The sequence below is a fragment of the Aspergillus costaricaensis genome, assembly GCF_003184835.1.
Source record: "Aspergillus costaricaensis CBS 115574 unplaced genomic scaffold BO79scaffold_28, whole genome shotgun sequence".
Classification (NCBI taxonomy): Eukaryota; Fungi; Ascomycota; class Eurotiomycetes; order Eurotiales; family Aspergillaceae; genus Aspergillus; species Aspergillus costaricensis.
In genome coordinates, this window is record NW_020291828.1 from 94,607 (window position 1) to 115,540 (window position 20,934).

The following is a 20,934-nucleotide window of genomic DNA, read 5'->3' on the forward strand; positions in this document are numbered from 1 at the left end:
AGTCAACAGTTTGATACGATTTTCTAGGGATGATCCCGATAGTTAGCGCTCTACATAGTCCAGCTTGTGTATGACAAACACAGGGTTAGTAGCAGTAGCCCAGTCTCAGCCTCAATGCAAATAATTCAGTCAAACCCCCAATAAGCGATACGCTTGAGCATCGTTCCACCGCATCTAGTCACACAGCAACAGATCTATTTGGTTCATTGGGTTGCTTTGCTTACTACTTACAAAGAGGGGGTGACACAAAATTTGGGTTTGAGGGAGGGGTAACAAAGTTATGTGCATTTGTTTCCAATTCTTTGTTTTGAGTCTGAGTTTCAGTTTCATCGGCTGTTTCAACTATACGTACGTCATTGCTGGGGTTTCTTTCTTTTTTGGACCTTTTCTTTTTGCCGCTTGGGTGTCAGTGAGGTGAGGATCTGGACTTGCCAGGTGAGATCGAGATTCGGGTTGGTTGGTTGGCTGGTTGCCTGCTGAGGGTTGGAGGGATGTCATGTGGTTTGATTGGTTGGGGATGGAAATTACACTGATTTGGAAGTACAGTAGGTGCTATGATCTGTCTTAGTAGTATTAGTATCTTGTCGGGAGGAATAAGATACATCCGCTTTCATTGTTAATTGATTGATTGTGGTGTTTATTGTGGATGGGGTTTACTACGTTCAATACTAGTATGGACTGAAGTTCGGGTCGGGTTCGGGGCTATAGTTCAAGACTAGTACTGCTGTCAAGAACCTATATGTATGTGTTGTAGGGGTATATTATGTTTCTCATGCACTAGTAGTAAGCCATAGTTATTAGGAGTGTATATTTGTATGTAATTGTGGTTATGAATTGTTCAAATCAAGTAGAGATGATGATATGTTGTGTCACAGAAATATATCCTACTACTAATAATAAGAGGGATATACTTACTGTCTACATTCGGATCTGTAAACGACATTCTAGTTATAATCTCATTACCAAATTGAATTTTTTTTCTATCTGATAGAACACTAGAATCTAGACTCTTGTTTGTCTACAATCCCACCTGATATCTGTTGTATGGGACAACTGCCAAAGAGGGGCTGCGCGCGCACTCGGAGCCGAAGTTTGGTGCCGGGATGCTCCGCTTAAAAATCCCACCCAAAGGCGGAAATGCATCCGAGGGTTGGGTCAGTCCATCCAATGCAGAGAATTGGATGCTGGTTCGGTTGAAGTTTTGGTCGTCGCTAAGCTCTTCCTCATTAAGTTGTAGGATGTGTGTATGTGTATGTGTGCAACGTAAGCTAGTCAGATGTCATGTGGATTGTCGATGAAGTTAATTTTGTGATGTTCTCATGTTATGTGTTGAGACTGTCCACACTTTTCCGCCAAGCTCAATGCTAAACGCGCAAGTAGCTGGTGTATCCAATCGATGGGATTGGATGGATGACAGGGGATTCGTTATTTCATTATGGTGCTTTGGAAATAACTCAGCTTGTTATCGTTCTAATTCTTTGGAAATGTACACGTGTGTATGTGTGTATCCGTGCGGAGTTAGGCAGAAGAAATAATATGTCAACCATGAAAGACACAAGGTATGTATCCATGGCCAGAGTTGTTGCTTACGACCTGTCGAAATTTTTTCTCTTCTAGAAGGAAGATAGTATCCAAGGATCCGCATGCAGTGGCAAAGAAGGATTTACTTGAAAGCAATGACAATGATTTGCTTGATGTATGGTGTAGTTCAAAGCCGATGATAAATCTGAATGTGATTGAGGTGTCTTTATCCGTTGGGAACCATGGAACCGGAGAGGGGGCTTGTGTGTAGATGCAAAGAGACTTTATCCCCCCCCTCCCTCCCTCTCTCGCGAACCTCTCCTCTCTCGTTTCTCTCTGAAGCTCTACAAGTGTCATGGGCGTTTGTACCAAAGAATGGCTGTTAATGGCGCAATTCCCACCGGATGGGTTCATCTAGACTAAGGGGAAAAAGCCGTCTGTTAGATAGATGGACTCCATCCTAGGCACGGCATATCCATGGTTCTAGAACTTCGACACATCACCCTCCAAACTGTGTGACGGGAATCTCCACGACCGAGTGTTAAGCAGTGGTCCTGGGGCAACAGGCCTCGGGAAATGGTCTAGATATTACACCGTATCGAGCTGCGAGGCAAAGAGAGAGTAAAAGAGAGAGAGAGAGAAGCTGGAGCCGGGCCACTAGACTACTTACTAGACTAGCTCCAGGTACCCAATCTCCGAAAAGATGATGGGAAGGCCACAAGTGAAACGTTAGCGAGCGCCATCCTGGCTGTGAGTGGGTCGGTCAGTTGCCAAGTTTTGGTGGTTAATCACAGTTAGCGACCCTGCACTTTTACCCCTGGGAATTACTCGAAGTGGGCGGTGTTCTATTCCGACCCCCAAATTTGCGGTGGACTGGGGGGTTGGTTAAGTTGGCTGACTATGAGAGACTTATTGGAGAGAAGAGAGGAGAGGGGAGGGCCAGTATAATGACTTAATGAGGATGATGCCTGTTCGTCATTGCTCTCCGCTCATATTATTGAGTTTAATAATATCGAATAGATTATCTTACATTGACATCGGAGAGTTTTCCCCTCGGAGCTTCAGAGGTGCTCATTTCTTGGTCTTGGTATTTCTTGGGCATGACGAATGTTAACCGTCTTTGCAGAGAGTGAAGAGTGATGACTACCTTGGGATCCGTTGACAGGCATTGGTCTGGACTTTTGGGATGGACCAACAACGAGAGGGGAGTTGAATGTGTTGCTTCCACCAGCAGTACTACTAGACTAGCCAGCGTGGAATTGGAAGAAAGACCCAAGGATGGGTGGTGGGCTGTTAATCCATTGCGACCGTGAGAGACCCACCGTCAGCGTATCAACCTGGAACGGGGCGTTGATTGGCTTAGAAGCGCCCGTTCCTGAAACGGGCGGCATGCGCCTTGACCCAGAGTAGCTTAGTGGCGAGCCAGGGGCACGGGATTTTGTTCGACGGTTGGACAATCCAATCCCTGCAAAATATGCCCTCTTTTTTTCCTTTGGGTCCCCAACTTTTCCAGGGGCAAAAAAATAATGCGACAGAAAAACACCTCGTCACTGGATAGTTAGTACAGTAAATACTCCGTAATTATATCGATTTGCCGGTAACCGTGAGGCGCGATGTCGGGCCGCCTTATGGGCTGCACTCTGTATCCTCTCTGTATCTCTCTCCCGCGTCTGCTACTCTTTCTGGATCCAACATCGTCTCAGGTCTCAGGGACGTGGAGGTCAGAGACCCTGGCCCTGGAAGATTCCTTGTCAGAAACGCCATGGGCGGGAATGTATCATCAACCAAAGGGACTGGCCGGTCAGTTTATCGTAGACGATCTTCTTTGCTATTCTTCCACCAAAAATTCCCTACTGTGTATCCCCCCTCCCTTCCAAAATCTCCGGGTACGTGCTCGTGGTTGGGACATACGTAGTCACTCAGGGGAAAAACAATGGACACAAGCACCAAGGCACGGCATTCCGTGGAACTAGGCCGGTGTACACGCGAGCTGAACCGATATTAATGCGCTGGGACCGCATGGCGCTTTGAAAGAGCCATTGAATCTTTCTCTGTGCCTGTCTGTGTTCTGAAAGAAATTGGCTGGTCAAAGGATGCTCGCCTGTCTGCTCACTCGGGACAGGCCCCCATCCATGACCCATCGCGACGTCGAGATCCGTCCAGAACCCACTCGTATATGAAGCTCCCCCCGTCTGAATTAATTTGCGTTTAATTATCAGAGATCGCCGACCCCACCGGGTACACGCCGCCCGCTGGAGTCGCTCTCCTTTCCGTGATTAAGTTGCCGCCCCAACTCCAGCTGCCCTCTCTTTCTGCTCGCTCCAGACTATATTATCACTTCACGCCCACTCGGTTCCTTCACTGTTGCCCTTCGTTCTTTACCGTTGGCCCTTCCCACCGTTCCCTTCCAACCTTCATCTCACCTTTTCGCCTTTATTTTTGGTGCACTTTTTTCCACTCCTTCAAAAAAGTGTTTCCTCTCCCTGAAGGCTGTCATTCTTTTGTCCATACGTGCTGGTTATTCGTACATATACACCCACCAAACCCCCCTTCGGTCTTACCAACCCAACCACTTCGCAGTCGATCTGCATATATCGCCAGAAAACCCTATCAACTTTTATCTGTCATACACTGTTTCGTGCCTGTTGATCTCTTGGCCGCATAACTTCCCGGAGAAGTCGATCTCTATCGGACACAGTTGAACTGTAGTAAATCATCCTCTCGACTCTTGGCAAAGACAATACCAACAACCCTCATTCAATCATGCGTTACTCTCTCGCTCTGGGTGCCCTTTGCGCCGCTGGTGCCTTGGCCAACAATGTTGATAAGCGTTCTTATGTGACCGACTGGACCGTTGTCACCTTGACCACCACCATCACCGAGTACCCTACTCCCACGGTCTATGAGAACGTTGCCGCGCAAGAGGCCACTGCGGCTGCTTCCTCCTCCAGCGCTGCTGCCGCTGCCGCTGCCGCCGAATCGTCCAGCTCTGCCGCTGCTGCTGCTGCTGCTGCCGCCTCCGCCTCCGCTGAGGCCTCTTCCTCCGCCGCTGCCGCTGCCGCCGCCGCTGCTGAGGCCAGCACTTCGTCTGTTGTCACTCCTGTTGTGGAGACCACCGCCGCTGCGACCACTGCTGCTGCTGTCGCCACTTCCGCTGCTGAGGAGGTTGCTACTTCCTGGACCTCCGCCTGGACTTCGGCTTGGACTTCGTCCTGGTCTTCGACTGTCGCGCCGTCCACCACCCTGGCGACTTCGACCTCGTCCAGCGCTAGCTCGACCGCCACCAGCGCCTACCAGTCCGCGGTCTTGTACAACCACAACGTCCACCGCAGCAACCACTCCGCTAGCTCCGTCGAGTGGTCTTCTGACTTGGAGTCGAGCGCCTACACCCTGGCTGCGAAGTGTGTCTATGAGCACGACACGTAAGTATATCATGCGTATCAGAAAATCCCTGTTTGCGCTAACGCGAATGTGCAGTTCCATTGATGGCGGTGGCTACGGTCAGAACATCGGATATGGCGTTGAGGCTTCTGAGATTGGCGTCATGATCACCAACCTCATGTACAACGACGAGATGGGCTACTACACCGACCTGTACGGCGAGGCCGACCCTGACATGACCTACTTCGACAACTGGGGCCACTTCTCCCAGATTGTCTGGGCTGCCACTACCCACGTTGGTTGCGCTACCGTCACATGCGACAGCCTGGGTAACGTTGATGCCTCCGAGGCCCTGCCCTTCACGGTCTGCAACTACAGCCCTGCCGGTTAGTATACCCGTATTCCTCCTAAGTTTCGATAAGAGATTTCTGACAGGCGTGATATTCAGGAAACTATGAGGGAGAATATGCCACCAACGTCAAGCGCCCTCTCGGCCAATCTGTTTACGTTGCCTCCTAGATGGCGAGAAATGATTTCGCGTGACTGTGCCTGGAGACCGTCGCTCTTGCACCATGTCAAGTTATAGTCGGTTTCCCTGCACCTGACGGGTAAAACGGTCAGCGTTGCCATGACGGGCGTTGGGGATATCGATGCGTTGGATTAGAGCTGCCTGTGATGGAAGTAAAACACCTGTCCCTGATCCGTCTGGTGCAAGGGCGATTCTCCGGCCACCGGCCATGTGCGAACATCGAACAATGGAGAATCTGACGATCATCAGTCCTTTTTTTGAAATTTAAATCTCATTTCGCCTTCGCACTGTCTATTTGATTTTGATAATAAGCTTGTCTTCGTCCGAGACATGCCTCTGCGCTTGTTTCAGGCCCGGATCGCCAAGACGCTCTGACGGAGGTTCCATCTGGGGAAGATCTACCCTACCGCTTGCCCGAAGAACCGAAACAGGATCCACCCGACCTCGGAGCCTGTGGGCTAGAGCAGGTGCACGGCGTGACTTGCTTTTTTTTTTTTTTTTTTTTTTTTTTTTTTTCCTTTTTTTTTTCCCCTTTGCTTTTTTTTTTTTTTTTTTTTTTTTTTTTTTTTTTCTTTCTTTCCTGCTTCTCTTCACCTGTGAATATTTATTTGTTGCTTTTTATTTGATTTTCTTTTGGTTTGGGCTCAATGAGAGACAACATGACTCGTTGGCCTTAGACTAGATGATCTTCATTTCTTGTGTGATTATGATTCGGGTATATTGCAAAGCGGGTGTGTGGATATGGGGCGCCCCTGATTTAGAATCGGTACTTGCTTCGGGATGACAAAAGCCAAAATGATGAGACCTTTTTCCATGACACCCGGCCATGATTGTGTGTGGAGAGAAGAGAAGTAGGTCAAGTACTACTATAGTGTAAGTAGGTAGTAAGAATGTCAGCGGGTAGTCCTGTGTTCGTTCATGTCTACTGTTATCTCGATCTATCTCTACTATCTTCTTATCTAGTCAGCGCGGCTGTCCCGCCCCACCCACGTGACTGCAGCTTGTGGTGTCATTTTCTCGCCGTCTGAATAAGCCCAGGTGATTGCCTCTTTTGGGGGGAGGAACCGACTTTGGAGAGAGAATCTGGCAGCTTCTCCTCCCCGCAACCAGACTTTCCAACAGTCTCCCTTCGTCCGAAAACGTCACCAATTGGTCTGCTCTCGTCCAGGATTATCGCCACATGTTCCAATCCTTGTCCTAGTAGTTGCTTCTAGGCGCTATCGACTAGGATTTCTCTCGTTAGAGCCCTTCCATCTCTCATTAAACTACTGTCTAATGCGGTCACTGCAGTTGACCCGTCTGTACCACTTCACCTAATTTCAGCTGGGCGGTGCTTGTCTATTGGCTGTGCCCTTTCAATCCCGAGTACGTGTCTCTACTTAATGCTCTAGTGCTATTAGTCTTTTTAGCAGTTGTTCCTACTGCCTTTCCCTCTCTTTCTGTCTGGGATTCTCGGCTTCACATGATCGACCTCCCCCCCCCCCCGCAGTTCCCATCTCATCCTCTCTTTGGTACTGCCACAGGAACAACGCTCAGCACCGGATGGGGCTCTCCGCACATTCCTGACCTTCTCTTCTCAATTCTCAACCTTCCCTCTCCTCGAGGTGTCGATAGGTACTTATATTGATTCTTACTTAAATGCTTAGGTAGCTATAGCAGTGCGTTCGTGCACTAGAGCTTTCTCGCCTCCACCTTGTACGGCCCACCGGGCCTATCGCGCATATCTCTTGGCAGACCAGCTGGATATACTTCCCTCTGCCCCTCTAACCAGACATCATCCGTTCCCCCGATATCCCGTCTACCTGCTTGCCTTAGGCGCAGCTGCGGACGGTTAGGCCCGGCAGAGCTGGTCCACTGTGGTTCGAGCCTTTCATCTAGGCGTAGCCTGGTCGTTTCCCTAGTGTTGGCAGCTAAGCTGTAAGTGTCCCTTCCTCCGTCTAACTCCCTTTATCCCGAAGGTACCTTTGGGTTCCACCCCACGGCCAGCAGTTGCTCCCCGGGTATCATTGCGAAACGATGAATTGTTTCCCCCCTAAGTGGCCTTTACCTATATATGATACCATTTTCGCTGCACAAGCCTTCCATATGTTTTTCTCGATCTCATGCCTTTCATCCTTCATGATCACATCTTCCTCGTGACGTGAGCCGGGGTCATGAGATAATCCTTCAGCCCCCTAATACTGCCCTGCCAATTTATCATAATATCTATCACAACATCTTGCCTCCCTCGTCAATCCCTATACCATTCATCCATCTTTTCCATAGATTCCATCATACGTCTCCAGGACGGGCTGCATTGTGCTGACACCATGTCCTACTCGTCCGTAGCAGTTCGTCACTTCACGGCCCCTAAGTCTCTAGGAAGCGCAATGGATTCTCTTCGTTCGAACTCAACCCCGGAGACCAAGATTAAGCCGTCTTCGGTCCCTACGTCAGTGAATGGAGGAACATCAGAGCCACCAAAGAAGGGCTTGACCTTTGCGAACCAGGATTCGTTACCCAAGTTACCAATTCCTGACCTTGAGCAAACATGCAAGCGATATCTTGAGTCGTTAGCCCCGCTACAGACACTCCGAGAGCAGGAGGAAACCAAGGCAGCTGTGCAGGACTTTCTCAAATCAGAAGGCCCTATTCTACAAGAGAAGCTCAAGACCTATGCCTCGTCAAAAACAAGCTATATCGAACAATTCTGTATGTCATCAGACATTGAACTTATCCCTATGCCTTTTTACGTCATCTTCGGCTGACTCATTCTGCTCATTGCAGGGTACGACTCTTATTTGAACTACGATAGCCGTAAGTGAAAACGTGCATCAAGCCTGGGGAATTAACTGTACTGATTTGCTGTATGAAGCTGTTGTGCTGAACCTGAACCCGTTCTTCCTGCTGGAAGACGACCCGACCCCTGCGAGGAACAACCAGGTTACGAGAGCAGCTTCACTCGTTGTCTCTGCCTTGTCGTTTGTCCGTGCCGTGAGGCGGGAGGAACTCCCTCCCGACACTGTCCGCGGTACGCCTCTCTGCATGTATCAGTACTCTCGCCTATTCGGAACAGCGCGTGTCCCGACCGACAATGGATGCGTGATAAGCCAGGATCCCCATGCGAAACATATTGTTGTCCTGTGTCGGGGTCAGATTTACTGGTTCGATGTGCTGGACGACAACAGTGACCTGATCATGAACGAAAAGGATATTGCGGTTAACCTCCAGGTCATCATTGGAGACGCAGAACAGACACCCATTCATGATGCTGCGAAGGGAGCGCTTGGTGTGTTGAGCACAGAGAACCGCAAGGTCTGGTCAGGATTGAGAGACATCCTCACCAAGGATGAAGGGTCGAACAACGCAGAATGCCTCAATATCGTGGACACGGCTCTGTTCGTTCTGTGCCTGGACTACACTGAACCACACAACACGTCGGAGCTTTGCGCCAATATGCTCTGCGGAACGAGCGAAGTGGTCCGAGGCGTGCAGGTCGGCACTTGTACCAACCGGTGGTATGACAAACTCCAGATCATTGTGTGTAAGAACGGCAGTGCAGGCATCAACTTCGAACATACTGGCGTAGATGGCCACACAGTACTCCGGTTTGCCAGCGACGTCTATACGGACACCATACTTCGCTTTGCTCGGACGATCAACGGCCAGGCACCGACCCTCTGGGCGACCTCCAGCCCTGATCCTGCGAAACGCGACCCTCGAAGCTTCGGCAATGTCAGCACAACACCCCGCAAGCTCGAATGGGATATGGCGCCTGAGCTCAGCATCGCTCTGCGGTTCGCCGAGTCCCACCTCTCCGATCTCTTGCAGCAACATGAGTTCCAAGTGCTCGACTTCAAAGGATATGGCAAGAACTTCATCACTTCCATGGGATTCTCCCCGGATGCATTTGTTCAGATGGCTTTCCAAGCAGCCTACTACGGGCTCTACGGCCGCATGGAGAACACCTACGAACCTGCCATGACTAAAGTTTTCTTACACGGTCGAACCGAAGCAATTCGGACGGTGACTAACGAATGCGTCGACTTTATCAAGACGTTCTGGGGAGACAACCCAGCGGAGCAAAAGGTGAGCGCGCTCCGAAAAGCGACCGAGAAGCATACCGCCATCACGAAGGATTGTTCGAAGGGTCAGGGACAAGATAGACATCTTTATGCGCTGTACTGCCTGTGGCAACGGTCTTTTGATGATGGCGCGTCGTCCGCGAATAACAGCGTCATCAGCAGTTCCAACGGTTACACCAGCCCTGTGGAGACCGCGTCCATTGAATCGCCCAAGTCTTCTACTTCGTTGTCGGAAGATGGACTATCATCCAATGGCTACAGTGTACGTGGGGTGCGCACCATGCCCGCAATCTTCAGCGACGCTGGCTGGGATAAGATCAATACCACCGTGCTGTCGACCTCCAACTGTGGAAATCCATGCCTACGGCACTTTGGCTTCGGGCCCACGTCTGCAGATGGTTTCGGCATTGGCTATATAATCAAGGACGATTCGATCTCGTTCTGCGCCTCGTCTAAGCATCGACAGACTGCGCGTCTTATGTACACGCTGGAATCGTACCTGATGGAGATCCGGAAGCTGCTGCGCACGGTCAACCACCGGCCTGCCAGCCCGCGCACGAGCAGAGCACGCGAGATGGAGATGATTGCCGAGCGGCTCCAGGGCGATCACCGCCGGGGCCGGATCGTCCGGGGGGACCCGGGCCAGCTGCATCGGGGTGCCGAGACACCCACGACGGACAGCGGAGAACTGGAGGACGATGGCATGGGCGGATGTAAGTGCACCTTTGGAAGTGTGTTCCCTTGCGTTTAACGACACAGCTGCTGACCACCGAATCAGATGGGTTCTTCGATGCAGGGATGTTGCTCCACGCGCTCAAGGGGCTGAATGCAGACCGGGAGCGGGGCACCGAAAAGCCGGAGAAACGTCGGTTTGTCGGGAAGAAGTTGCGGCTGAATGATTATTGAAGCTGTCTTGGTGTGGGTGTGAGATGAGCTGGCGTGGTCTACTAAGGCCCATGCACTGTGATTAGTTTCTTATTATCCGTCACTCATTGCTCCTGATTTAGCCATGATGGGTGTTCGGCGTATATACAACGTGATTGATACCAATGCGATAGATGATTTGCAGCGTTGACATTTCCCCACCATCTCTTTTGGATGAGATGCATAAACCTTGGGTGCCATACACCGCATCCACAACCAGATGGCGATGAAACAGCTGTCTGTCCTACTTACAGTACTCCGTACATCCGTTCCGCACGCCGCTAGCCGACGCAGACCACGCCACGCGCGCGCGCCGGTTGAATTTTCATATCCCGGTGCATATGCCTGACTTAGTAGTAGTTAGTTAGTTAGTCTATTATGGATGTTAGTAAGTCGTCACCACGAATGCGATTAATTAATCAGCTTGCACGATCTCGATTTGTTTCCATCAGAACCGGCCCGGTAACAAACTTTTAATCTCGCTAGGTTGAGACTAGAATCATGCCACTGGGACACGTAAAATCTACTAGTAGTACTATTACTTTGCATTCAGGCCATAACGGGGATCTTCAGTCACTTTTTCTTTTCAACACGCAAATCGACAAAAGAAGAAAAGAAAGATTTGTAGAACAACTAATCAATTTATTTTGTGATTATCTCTATTTGAATGTGATAATGGATGGATGGATGGATGGGTGCCAACTGACCCTCCCTCCCGATTACGAACAATTTAGCCAGTAGGAACCAATTAGGGTGTTTGGGTATGGGGGTCAGGTAGTGAGAAGTGGTGGTGTTGGTGGTGGTTGTTCACGCCACCCGCTAAGGTAGTAAGTAAGTAAGTAGATTTGTGCCCAACGCTGTCTTGCATATTGCATGCTGCATACATACATATATACTATTCACTAGGGGTGGTGGACTTGCATTGGGTTAGTGGGTTATTGGGAAGGTCTGTGTTTGAGGTTGGAGTAGGTAGCTTATCGGTTTTTGGTGACAAGAGTATCTAAGATAGTAGTATTTCTGCATATGGGTGTTATGGGAAGAGTGAGGACGTTGGGTCTATGTGGTAAATACTAGTTGTAGGGTTTGGGTTGGCGTTGGGGGTAGTGACTACTAGTTCTACTACGGAGTACAGCCAAGGTAGCTTGTCGTGCATATGCATGTGTATATATGTACGTGTAGGTATGTATGTATATGTGTATGTCGGTCGGAAAGGAAAGATTTATTCCTTTTCGTTATGTGACTGGTGTTGCGGTGGCATCAGTGGTGATGATGGTGATGGTGTATAGTAGATACGAGAGTTGTTGATATTATCATTCCGGTGTTGGGCTACCACTACTCCTGTTATTTAGGTTTGAGTTTAGTTATATTGCTTTACGAGGCTAGATATGATCATACTATATGGTGTATATGTACATGTAGTATTTGGTTTAATGTAGGTACATGGTTTATTATTGCATTAAGGAACAGCTTGTGTGTGTTACCTGCCTAGTTAGCTGGTAGATTTCATTCCCACGGTAACATAGCCCGTCTATCTTCGTCTATCCTAATTAAACTTCCATAACAAAGACAGACCTCTAGTCTATTTACTCAGTCAGTAATAAATCAAAAAGCCGCCTTTACCACCGGCTAAATAACCATCCAATAATACACTCGGCTGGTGAGATCATACTACCGATCAGACCCCTTCCTGTTAGTCAGTCTTAACTAAACCAACTTAAGTTCGACCATTTGATCTTCACTAAAACAGACTTACTACTAGTCTAACTACTGCAGTACTAGGCGTAAGTAAGGAAGTAAAAAGTATGCACTATGCAGTTGTTTTCTGCTTCCAGGGAATTTCTGCCGGGTCCGCCGCTATCCGAATTTCGCCAAAAATGCAAAAATTAGGCCCAGTCGTTTTTCGTTTCTGCACAGCCTACAGCGTGCTGATGTCTACCGCGTGGTGTATTCTGCGTCCCACAGTAACTTTTTCTCCCCAAACACACACACACACACACACACACACACACACACACACACACACACACCTAGTATTTTTCTTTTTTTCGCCCCCCGGTATGACGCTAACCGTAACGGGCACTGGTTGCTTGTGTCTGATCCCGGCCAGTCATGTGCTGCACGTGATTCTTCCTGGCGGCAACTCTGAGAGTTCTCGCTCGGACATTTCCCAGAAAGTTGTTTGAAGTATTACACATAGAAGAAAGAAACTGCTACTACGATACGACGAGTAAGGCTACTACTAGATAATTTATCTCTCCCATAGTCTATTGACGGGGAGAGAAAGCTCATTCTCTTTAATTTTATTTTCTTACTTTCACTTTTCTCGGGCATACCTTGTATAAAGTGAGTATCTTAAAATTCCCTCATACTATTCTCTCTGTACTTGGTTTGTTTCATGTCTTGTCTGCCTGTCTGCCTGCATTTCCCGACACCGGAGACGTGCTGAGATCTGCTCGCGGCCGGGAACCAAATTATTACGTGCCTTGACTCGACTGAGTATCGCGCCGCGGAGTTGGTGCCTTAAGCAGTTCAATTTTCAGGCGCTCAGGCTGCAGGTTGTTAGGTTGGTTGCTGCTGTTACTTGCTGGTTACTTCTGCTGTTACTGCTCTTGTTACTTTGTTGCTATTACTGCTTTTTTTTTTTTTTTTTTTCTTTTGACTACTACTAGACTGGTTCAGTACAGTCAGTGCAGACGACAGCAGTAATTATCATCATCATCATCATCATCATTAATTTTCCCATCACTTTCTACCAATCTGTTGCATTTCCACACCCTCATTTCCCCTTCTTCCTTTATTTCCCAAGAAAGTCAGTCAGGCCATCGTCGCTCTGGCCCGGATCCACAGCTTGGACCGTCCGACGTGACGCTGGATTGCTGGGATTGGCTCTTCCGCCTTCCCTTTTCCTCTTCTGCTATTTCCCCCTGCCTTCTTCTTGCTTCCTGCTTTTGCTGCTAGCGTCCAAAGTTCCCCATCGGCCCTGCACTCGTTGGCGAACGAACTTCCTTTTTGCTGCTTGGTCCTGCACCACACGGCAAATCTTCTCGCTCCGTTGCCCTCAAACCGGAGGAGGGGCTTGCTTGACCTGACTTGCGCTCTCTCTACCAATGCTGTGTGGTGATACTGCGCTGCTGATACCGATCTCATCATCCACTTGCTAATTTTACTTCCACCCACCCGTTCCACCCGGTCCCTATCTTTATCGCTTTCCCTGCTGGTGTTTTTCTGCTGCTGCTGCTGCTGCTGCTGCTGCTTCGCATGATCCCTATACCCAGCAATTCGTCTCTGGGAGCTCGGATCATCCAGCCTTGCAGTCCACCAACCCTTTCTTCCTTCGTCATCACTACTACTACCACCACCACTACTGCTACCACCACTGCTACTACTACACCTACTACTACCTCTCTTATCTTGTACCCCCAATACCCAGTTCCGTTTCGCCAGCCTTAATAATCCTTCTTTTTTTATTCTATTCTATTTTCTTTCCCTCCTTTACCTCGTCGGAATTCAAACTGCGACAAGAAATACCAAAAAGGTCCCTGCGCCATATTGACCGATCTACAGCACAAGTCCTTTCCGAACTCTTAACGTCCTCTCCCCCGACCGCTGGGATTCCCTCTCCTGCCGTCGATCAGCGGTCGCATATTCCGACGACGGCATCCTTATCGACTTCCGACCAATTTCACCCTTCGTTCTTCCCATCTTGAGATGATGGCGGCAGCGCTTGATCAACCCCCTTTCGACCCGATCGCCGGCGCTCCGGCGACCGATGCAGCCTCAATCACTCCTCCCCAGAGCGTGAACGGCAAGAAAGAGGTTCCCGATGGAGTTCCGTCAGAGCTCTCCGATCTCGAGCTCGATCCCAATGTCAACGGCGCCCAGGAGATACCATCGATAGAGGCGGACGATGAGGAGATTGAGCCGGACCATTACTATGGCGGCGGCAAGATTCCGGTGTTCAAGCCGGTGAGTCCTCCACCATATTACCCATCCTGGCCAAGGTTTGGGCTAATGGGCATCTCAATAGACTATGGATCAGTTCCGCGACTTCCAATCGTTCATCAACAAGGTTGAGGAGTATGGCATGCGCTCCGGAATCATCAAAGTTATTCCTCCTAAAGAATGGTATGGCTCGGCGCTTATGCGGACAAACACTCATGGCAGGACGCTAACCGATGTGACCAACTTTAGGACTGATTCCCTACCGCCCCTTGATGAAGCCGTTAAGAAGATCCGTGTGAAGAACCCGATCATGCAGGAATTCCATGGCTCGCACGGAACATACACACAAGCCAACATCGAGAGACAAAGATCATACAATCTGCCCCAGTGGAAAGCTTTGTGTGAGGAAAGCAGTCACCAGCCACCTGCGCGGAGAGGTGAACGGCGCCGGAATCAGGACCGAGTGACCCGGGCTCCTTCTGCTCCCAAAACCCAGAACGCTCGATCGGACTCTCAGAAACGTCGTGCAGGTCCTGGTCGCCCGCCGAAACGGGCTAACCAGGTGAAGGTCAAGGAAGAACCGCCAGCCGACGAGGGCCTGGACAAGATCAAGCCGGAAGGCCCGCCAACACCCGTGTCTCCCGAATCGAACCCCGTCGAGGCGAAAAACGAGGAACTGAGCGACGGCGAATCCTTGCCCGGCCCGAAGCCCAAAGGACGACAACCCAAGTCTGTCACATCTCGCAGAAAGCACAACAAGGGCGATGCGATCGATTATGTGGACGAAGAAGCCTTCCAAGACTTTGATTACCGCATCGATGATAGCCAGGATTACACCTACGAAAGATGCGAGGAGCTTGAGACCAACTACTGGAAATCCTTGATGTTCAATAATCCCATGTACGGTGCCGATATGCCGGGATCTCTCTTCGATGATAACATTACGACTTCATGGAATGTCGCCCGATTACCCAATCTGCTGGATGTCTTGGGACAGAAGGTGCCTGGTGTCAACACGGCGTACCTTTATCTGGGAATGTGGAAAGCTACTTTCGCATGGCACCTGGAGGATGTGGATCTCTACAGTATCAACTATATCCACTTCGGTGCTCCCAAGCAGTGGTACAGCATCTCTCAAGAAGATGCTCCTCGCTTTGAACAAGCCATGAAGAGTAAGGCTCCATCCCGAAGTCAGATGTTGGGTAGGTTGTGACGCTAATGTTGACTTGATAGGTATCTGGCAAAGTGACGCTAAGAATTGCGACCAATTCCTCCGCCACAAGACTTACCTTGTTTCGCCGAATCTGCTCAAGTCCCAGTACGGCATCACAGTGAACAAGTTAGTGCACTACGAGGGCGAGTTCGTCATCACCTACCCTTACGGATATCATTCCGGTTACAATTTGGGGTACAACTGCGCCGAGTCAGTCAACTTCGCAACAGAGAAGTGGCTCGATTACGGCCGCGTGGCCAAGAAGTGCAACTGTGAGGCCGATAGTGTCTGGATTGATGTTGACGAGATCGAACGGAAGCTTCGGGGCGAAGCTACTCCGGAGTATTTCGGCGAATACGAAAGTGATCTCGACGAGATTGAAGGTGCGTCGGATCTCTTGACGCCTCCCCGCAGTGTTCCAGAAAAGACATCTACGCGTGGGCGGAAGCGCAAGAATGATGGTGAAACCACCAAGGCGAAACGCATGCGGGTCGCCATGGATGTTCCCAGAAAGATACCCTGTGTCTTGTGTCCCAACAATCTGGATTATGAGGACCTGTTGCCGACCGAAGATGGCAAGTCCCATGCCCACCGTCGCTGTGCCTTGTACACGGAAGAGACCTCCATCCTCCGCGATGAGTCTGGCAAGGAGGTGGTGTGTGACGTGGATAAGATCCCCAAGGCCCGCATGGGTCTCAAGTGTCTCTTCTGTCGTGAAGTGCGCGGGGCATGCTTCCAGTGCAACTTTGGCAAATGTACACGGTCATACCACGCCACCTGTGCACTTTTGGCGGGTGTGCAGGTGGAGCAGGGTCAGATCGCCGTGATTGCGGACGATGGGAACCAGTACTCGATCCCCAGCGTGGACCTCAAGTGCAAGTACCATCGCCAGAAGAAGCCGTCCTGGATGGCTAGCGGCGAATCCCCCGACTATGACCGCAAGCTCATCCAGACGGCACGGGGCTTGGTGGCTGGGGATCTGGTGCAATTCCAGGCGGACAAGGAAATTAACGGTGCGATTGTGCTTCAGAACCGACCGGAGGAACGCACGTTACTGGTCAAGGTGCTGCCACGAGGGTAAGTTTTCTTTGGTGCCCCACGAAGAGGCTGCATGAAGAGCCCCGCGGGCCTCCATCATTTGTTTGGAGATTACCCGATCGGGCAAGGATGATATCGCAGGGGCTAACCGTTCGATGTGCAGGGACGTAATTGAGTTACCGTACCGGTGGATGCTGGTTGTTCGCAGGAGCAACTTCTCACCGCTGGCTCCAGGTACCAGGCCATTACCAGCCCACTTGGCCCGCAAACCCGAGGCGCGGAAGGAGTTGGAATCGGCAGTGCCGGTGGCAGGGAATCCATTTGGCGATGGGCGATCTCCGTATCAGTGGGCCGAGTTCGAGACGGTGGACAGCACTAATCACCCTAACCACCAGTCCGCCCCACCATCCACGCAGGTCGACCTCAGCAAGAGCGAACAGATCTGGTATTACCTGGGCGAATCCTCCACTGAGTGTAGGGCACAGTATACGCACAGCCCTAGCGTGCCTATCCACAACCCGCGCGCGAATTTCCTGGACAGCGTCAAGTCGCTCGGCGCCGTGATGGCCCGACTCCCCTCCTCCTACCCCCACCATCTCGCTCCGCCTCATCATTATGCTGGTGCTGGTGTTGGTGCCCCTCACCCTCATCTCCTGTCTCCCTTGACCGCCTCTGCTGCTGCTGCCGCCGTTTCTGCTGCTGCCGCCACTACTGCTGCTGCCACGACCACCACGACCACCACCTCCGCCGCCGCCGCTGCTGCTGCTGCCGCATCCCGCCGCCCTTCCCTGTTGCAGCACGCTCCTCTTGCCCCTCCTCGTCCTGCGCCTCCCACTGCCTCCTCCCCTGCTGCGATGCCGTCTGCTTACCGATCCTTGCCAACTCAATCAGCCCGCCATGCTCCGTATCCCCAGGTCACCAAATCTCACCATCATCAATCCCTTTCCCGTCCGCAGCAACTTCATAATCACCTTCACCATCAACAGCAGCAGCAGCAGACCCCCAATAACCTCCCCGCCAATAATTTCGCCAATGTCAGAGAGCTCATTGCCCGTCGTCGCTTGGCCCAGATCACCGACCATGCCAATGTCTTCGCCGGGTATACCATTGTCAGCCCGGAGTTGGTCGTAGAGACCCTCCTGGGCCCAATGGGCTCGGTACCACCGCCGACCGGGTTGGAGAAATTGGAACTGGCCATGGCTCAGCAGCGAGTGCAGCCTCGGGCACCGGATGGAACACTGTTGCCGCTGCAACCCCTCAACATGCGGTCCGAGGAGGTGACCCGGTTGTTACAAATGCTCCGCTTCTCGCTGGTGAGTCATCGGGATCGGCTGGACGTGCTGCAGAAAAAGGAGTCGGAAAACATCAAGCAAGAGGCCGCCAATGGAGGTAGCCTGGCCGCCACTAAGTTGCCTCGCAAGTATGCCTACCTTGAGCAGCAACGGGAGCAGGTTCCGACCGTCTACCAGTCCCCATACGACATGCCCTCGGGGTTTACGGAGTATGCTCAGAAGACCTTTGGCCTGACTCCCTGCCAACCCGAACTGCCCAAGCCCTCTTTGGCAAACGACTACTTTGCCAGCCTCTCCCCAGAGGACCAGGAAAAGATTCTGAAGACGTGTGGCAGTTTCGTTCAGCGAGCCATCGAACGGTCGGCTAGTCACAGCCGCCAAAGCTCCGCCTCCAACCTCCGGCTAGCGTCAGCGCTGGCACAGCAGACCGAGAACCCGACCATCGACATCACCACCGTCGAGGACATGCCATTCCCCAACCTTGATTTCCCGCTGCATGCCGATTCTCCATGCTCGAGTTTCAGTCGGTCGCATCTGCGGTTCCAGTCACCCAATGACTTTACCAACCACGGGACCGAGACCCACCACGACCACCATGACCTCTTCGGGGACCAACAAGCTAACACAAGGTTCTGGCAGCATGGGCCTTGGGCAGCGGGTGATGGTAACACCCCCAACGAAGAGACCCGGCCGTTTTTTGGACCCCATGAACGGCTGAAGCATGACTATGCTTCGTCAGATATCTCTCTGGGCCGTGGTGGTCCGGGTTCTCTGCACTCCGTCGACATGGCCGGCTTTGGCCTGGATGGAACGGACGACATCTGCAACGTTCTGAGCCCATGATGCTGGGGGCTGTGCGTGCGTGACCTCATTGTATTTGGCGTGCTATTATCACTGCATCAACATGTAACGACTTATCTGGATTGACGACTGCATGACTGGGCGTTTGCGAATTGTTTTGCTTGTTTTCTCTTTCCCATTTCTGTGCTTTTGAACGGTTATTTATCGTGATCACTTGGGCGATGATCATTGACGACGGAGTTGAAGCTAGCTGGCTGGTTGCGACTCAACTTGAGGCCTTGTCTACTGGAGGCCATGCATGATCTTGTTTTCATTGTCTGCGAGGGAGTTGATTGAAGTGGTGAAGGCGAAGGAGTCCAGTATACAGAATCAAGGAGAGCGACCGGCTGGCCCCCCTCAAAAAGTGGCGGTGGGCAAGTCGGCCAGGTGGCCATCCGCCATACCCAACCCAACGCCAGGCGTTCTTGATGCCCGGGCTGGCCCACCCACCGCCGTTCCCGCGATCATTTGTTTCCCCCGTCGATATCCATCCCTCTTCCCTGCTTTCATTGCCCCTATCTTCCCTCCCATCTACCGTTCCCCTTGTCACCTTTCCTCCTTTGCCTGCCTGGACCCTCTCCCTACCTTACATCTGTCTGTTGGAGAGATATTGGGGCCTACTTTCGCCCCTCTACTTCTGGTCCGCACGTACACTAGACATGTCACACACACAAAAAAAGAAAATCACAAAAGACAAACACAAAACCTCCATTTCGATATCAATGGATTTTTCTCCTGCGAAGATGATGGACTTGTCTCTGTTATAGTGAACCACTTTCCCCCTGTTTGATACCCCCCACCTACATGCCCTTCCCCTGTGTTTTCCTATTCGTTCGGATCTTACCCTCTCGGTCGAGCTGATGTGTTTGTTATCCCCTCCCCCTCATGCCCACTTTCTCCCCCGCATTTTCTCTATCTTTATTCCGTGGCGCTCATCCTTGCCTGATGCCCTGTTTGAGCACTGGAGTCCGACTTGAGGCTCGAGTGTTGCTGGTGAGGGGTGGCAATGGATGTGGCAGCCGTCACTTACTTTGTAGTAGTGAGTGACAAGACACCAGCCGTGATGTACGTTGGAAATGGATAGTTGTGAAACTCCGAAATAGCTAGAAATCATACTATTATTTGACCCGAGGAAGAGTACTTTGTAATACTATATATATCCTGTCAGTTATACCAGATATACCCTACAGTATTATACACTACTACGAGTACAATTTGAACCAGATGTAGTCAATTTAGGCAGAGTAATAGTAATCCCTCGTAGACAGACCCAGATCTGGCACCCACCCTGTTACCCCACGAACCAGGCAATTCAGCACCATGGTTCGCAAAAGTGAGGAGCGAGCGGATGTGATGGAGACTCCCTTCCCCCCCGCGCCTCCCCACCCACACACACAGGAGAAGGAAACTGAAGGAGAGGGAAGAACCGCGCGGAGGCCATGACCCAGTCAGTCCAACTTATCCGGCGGGATTTCCCTTTCCGAGGCATCAGTGCTACAAAATAAGTAATGAGTAAGCTTTGTTCCGCCCTCGTGTTTGCAAGTGTCACGAGCCCTAGCTTATGATGTACACGACACTGCAGAAAAGGATGTACTGGTTCCGAACGTGCAGATTGCGGGGAGAATAATATGCATGGATGCATTTAAAGAACCCAGTCAGGGGGGAATTAGACCTGCATTGGGCAGTACATTGTTGGTGATGATGTAGTTATATGGGTGGTAAGTAGTCATGATTGATATCTTCATTTGATGAAGATATTCCTCAAAGGTATATACAAATCTGATAAGAAGTATAAAAGATAGGATCAAGTCATCACCTTGTTAACTATCTAACAGGGAGAATGAGGGTTGTTAATCATGGCTTATCAGCGCGGTCTCGGACCGCCGACCACTAGCCCGACACCGGAGGAGTTTTAGTCGGGGAGCTTATCGCGGGGAGGAGGATTCTCATTGGCAAGTTGGCAATTTGATGGAGACAGTCTTTCACTTGTTGTCGTTGTCGTTGTCGTTGTCTCTTGTGGTGTGGATATTCCTGGTGGATTATTATGGAATTGACAGAGTTAAAACAGTGTAAGTAAGTGCGGGGGGATGATGTAGCAGCAGCAGCAGCAATTGAGTTCAGGAACTGGAAGCTAAACTAAAGTTGCCCTTTGCTGTTCTTCCTCTTCTTCTCTCTTGTTCCTTCTTATTC

General features: G+C 50.8%; 5 protein-coding genes across 5 annotated transcripts; all 5 read left to right on the plus strand.

The window, feature by feature from the left end:
* The first annotated feature begins 3,243 nt into the window (after window positions 1-3,243).
* BO79DRAFT_39832 (uncharacterized protein) lies at window positions 3,244-3,537 on the plus strand. The gene has a single exon (XM_025689187.1). It carries the CDS (start codon window positions 3,294-3,296, stop codon window positions 3,492-3,494), a length of 201 nt encoding a protein of 66 aa, XP_025536757.1. The 5' UTR covers window positions 3,244-3,293; the 3' UTR covers window positions 3,495-3,537.
* Window positions 3,538-4,284: 747 nt separating this feature from the next.
* BO79DRAFT_154780 (CAP domain-containing protein) lies at window positions 4,285-5,421 on the plus strand (the record flags this gene model as incomplete). Its single annotated transcript, XM_025678760.1, has 4 exons — window positions 4,285-4,626; window positions 4,684-4,943; window positions 4,999-5,288; window positions 5,351-5,421. 4 exons carry the CDS (start codon window positions 4,285-4,287, stop codon window positions 5,419-5,421), a joined length of 963 nt encoding a protein of 320 aa, XP_025536758.1.
* Window positions 5,422-7,456: 2,035 nt separating this feature from the next.
* BO79DRAFT_210567 (choline/carnitine O-acyltransferase) lies at window positions 7,457-10,569 on the plus strand. The gene is made up of 4 exons (XM_025682830.1): window positions 7,457-8,122; window positions 8,198-8,227; window positions 8,286-10,208; window positions 10,274-10,569. Exons 1-4 carry the CDS (start codon window positions 7,741-7,743, stop codon window positions 10,399-10,401), a joined length of 2,463 nt encoding a protein of 820 aa, XP_025536759.1. The 5' UTR covers window positions 7,457-7,740; the 3' UTR covers window positions 10,402-10,569.
* Window positions 10,570-13,998: 3,429 nt separating this feature from the next.
* Window positions 13,999-18,875, plus strand: BO79DRAFT_39875 (putative jumonji family transcription factor). Its single transcript, XM_025689188.1, has 5 exons — window positions 13,999-14,385; window positions 14,447-14,544; window positions 14,611-15,533; window positions 15,595-16,651; window positions 16,776-18,875. The coding sequence occupies exons 1-5, from the start codon at window positions 14,128-14,130 to the stop codon at window positions 18,745-18,747; spliced, it is 4,308 nt and encodes a 1,435-aa protein (XP_025536760.1). The 5' UTR covers window positions 13,999-14,127; the 3' UTR covers window positions 18,748-18,875.
* On the plus strand, window positions 18,814-19,581 carry BO79DRAFT_39890 (uncharacterized protein). The gene has a single exon (XM_025689189.1). The coding sequence runs from the start codon at window positions 19,004-19,006 to the stop codon at window positions 19,532-19,534; it is 531 nt and encodes a 176-aa protein (XP_025536761.1). The 5' UTR covers window positions 18,814-19,003; the 3' UTR covers window positions 19,535-19,581.
* The last annotated feature ends 1,353 nt before the right edge of the window (window positions 19,582-20,934 follow it).

Bases quoted from the DNA above. Each gene is read 5' to 3' on its own strand.
- BO79DRAFT_39832 (XM_025689187.1), top strand. From the start codon at position 3,294: ATGTATCATCAACCAAAGGGACTGGCCGGTCAGTTTATCGTAGACGAT.
- BO79DRAFT_210567 (XM_025682830.1), top strand. From the start codon at position 7,741: ATGTCCTACTCGTCCGTAGCAGTTCGTCACTTCACGGCCCCTAAGTCT. The intron at 8,123-8,197 runs GTATGTCATCAG...TGCTCATTGCAG, and splicing joins AAGCTATATCGAACAATTCT to GGTACGACTCTTATTTGAAC. The intron at 10,209-10,273 runs GTAAGTGCACCT...CCACCGAATCAG, and splicing joins GGACGATGGCATGGGCGGAT to ATGGGTTCTTCGATGCAGGG.
- BO79DRAFT_39875 (XM_025689188.1), top strand. From the start codon at position 14,128: ATGATGGCGGCAGCGCTTGATCAACCCCCTTTCGACCCGATCGCCGGC. The intron at 15,534-15,594 runs GTAAGGCTCCAT...TTGACTTGATAG, and splicing joins CTTTGAACAAGCCATGAAGA to GTATCTGGCAAAGTGACGCT. The intron at 16,652-16,775 runs GTAAGTTTTCTT...TTCGATGTGCAG, and splicing joins GTCAAGGTGCTGCCACGAGG to GGACGTAATTGAGTTACCGT.
- BO79DRAFT_39890 (XM_025689189.1), top strand. From the start codon at position 19,004: ATGATCTTGTTTTCATTGTCTGCGAGGGAGTTGATTGAAGTGGTGAAG.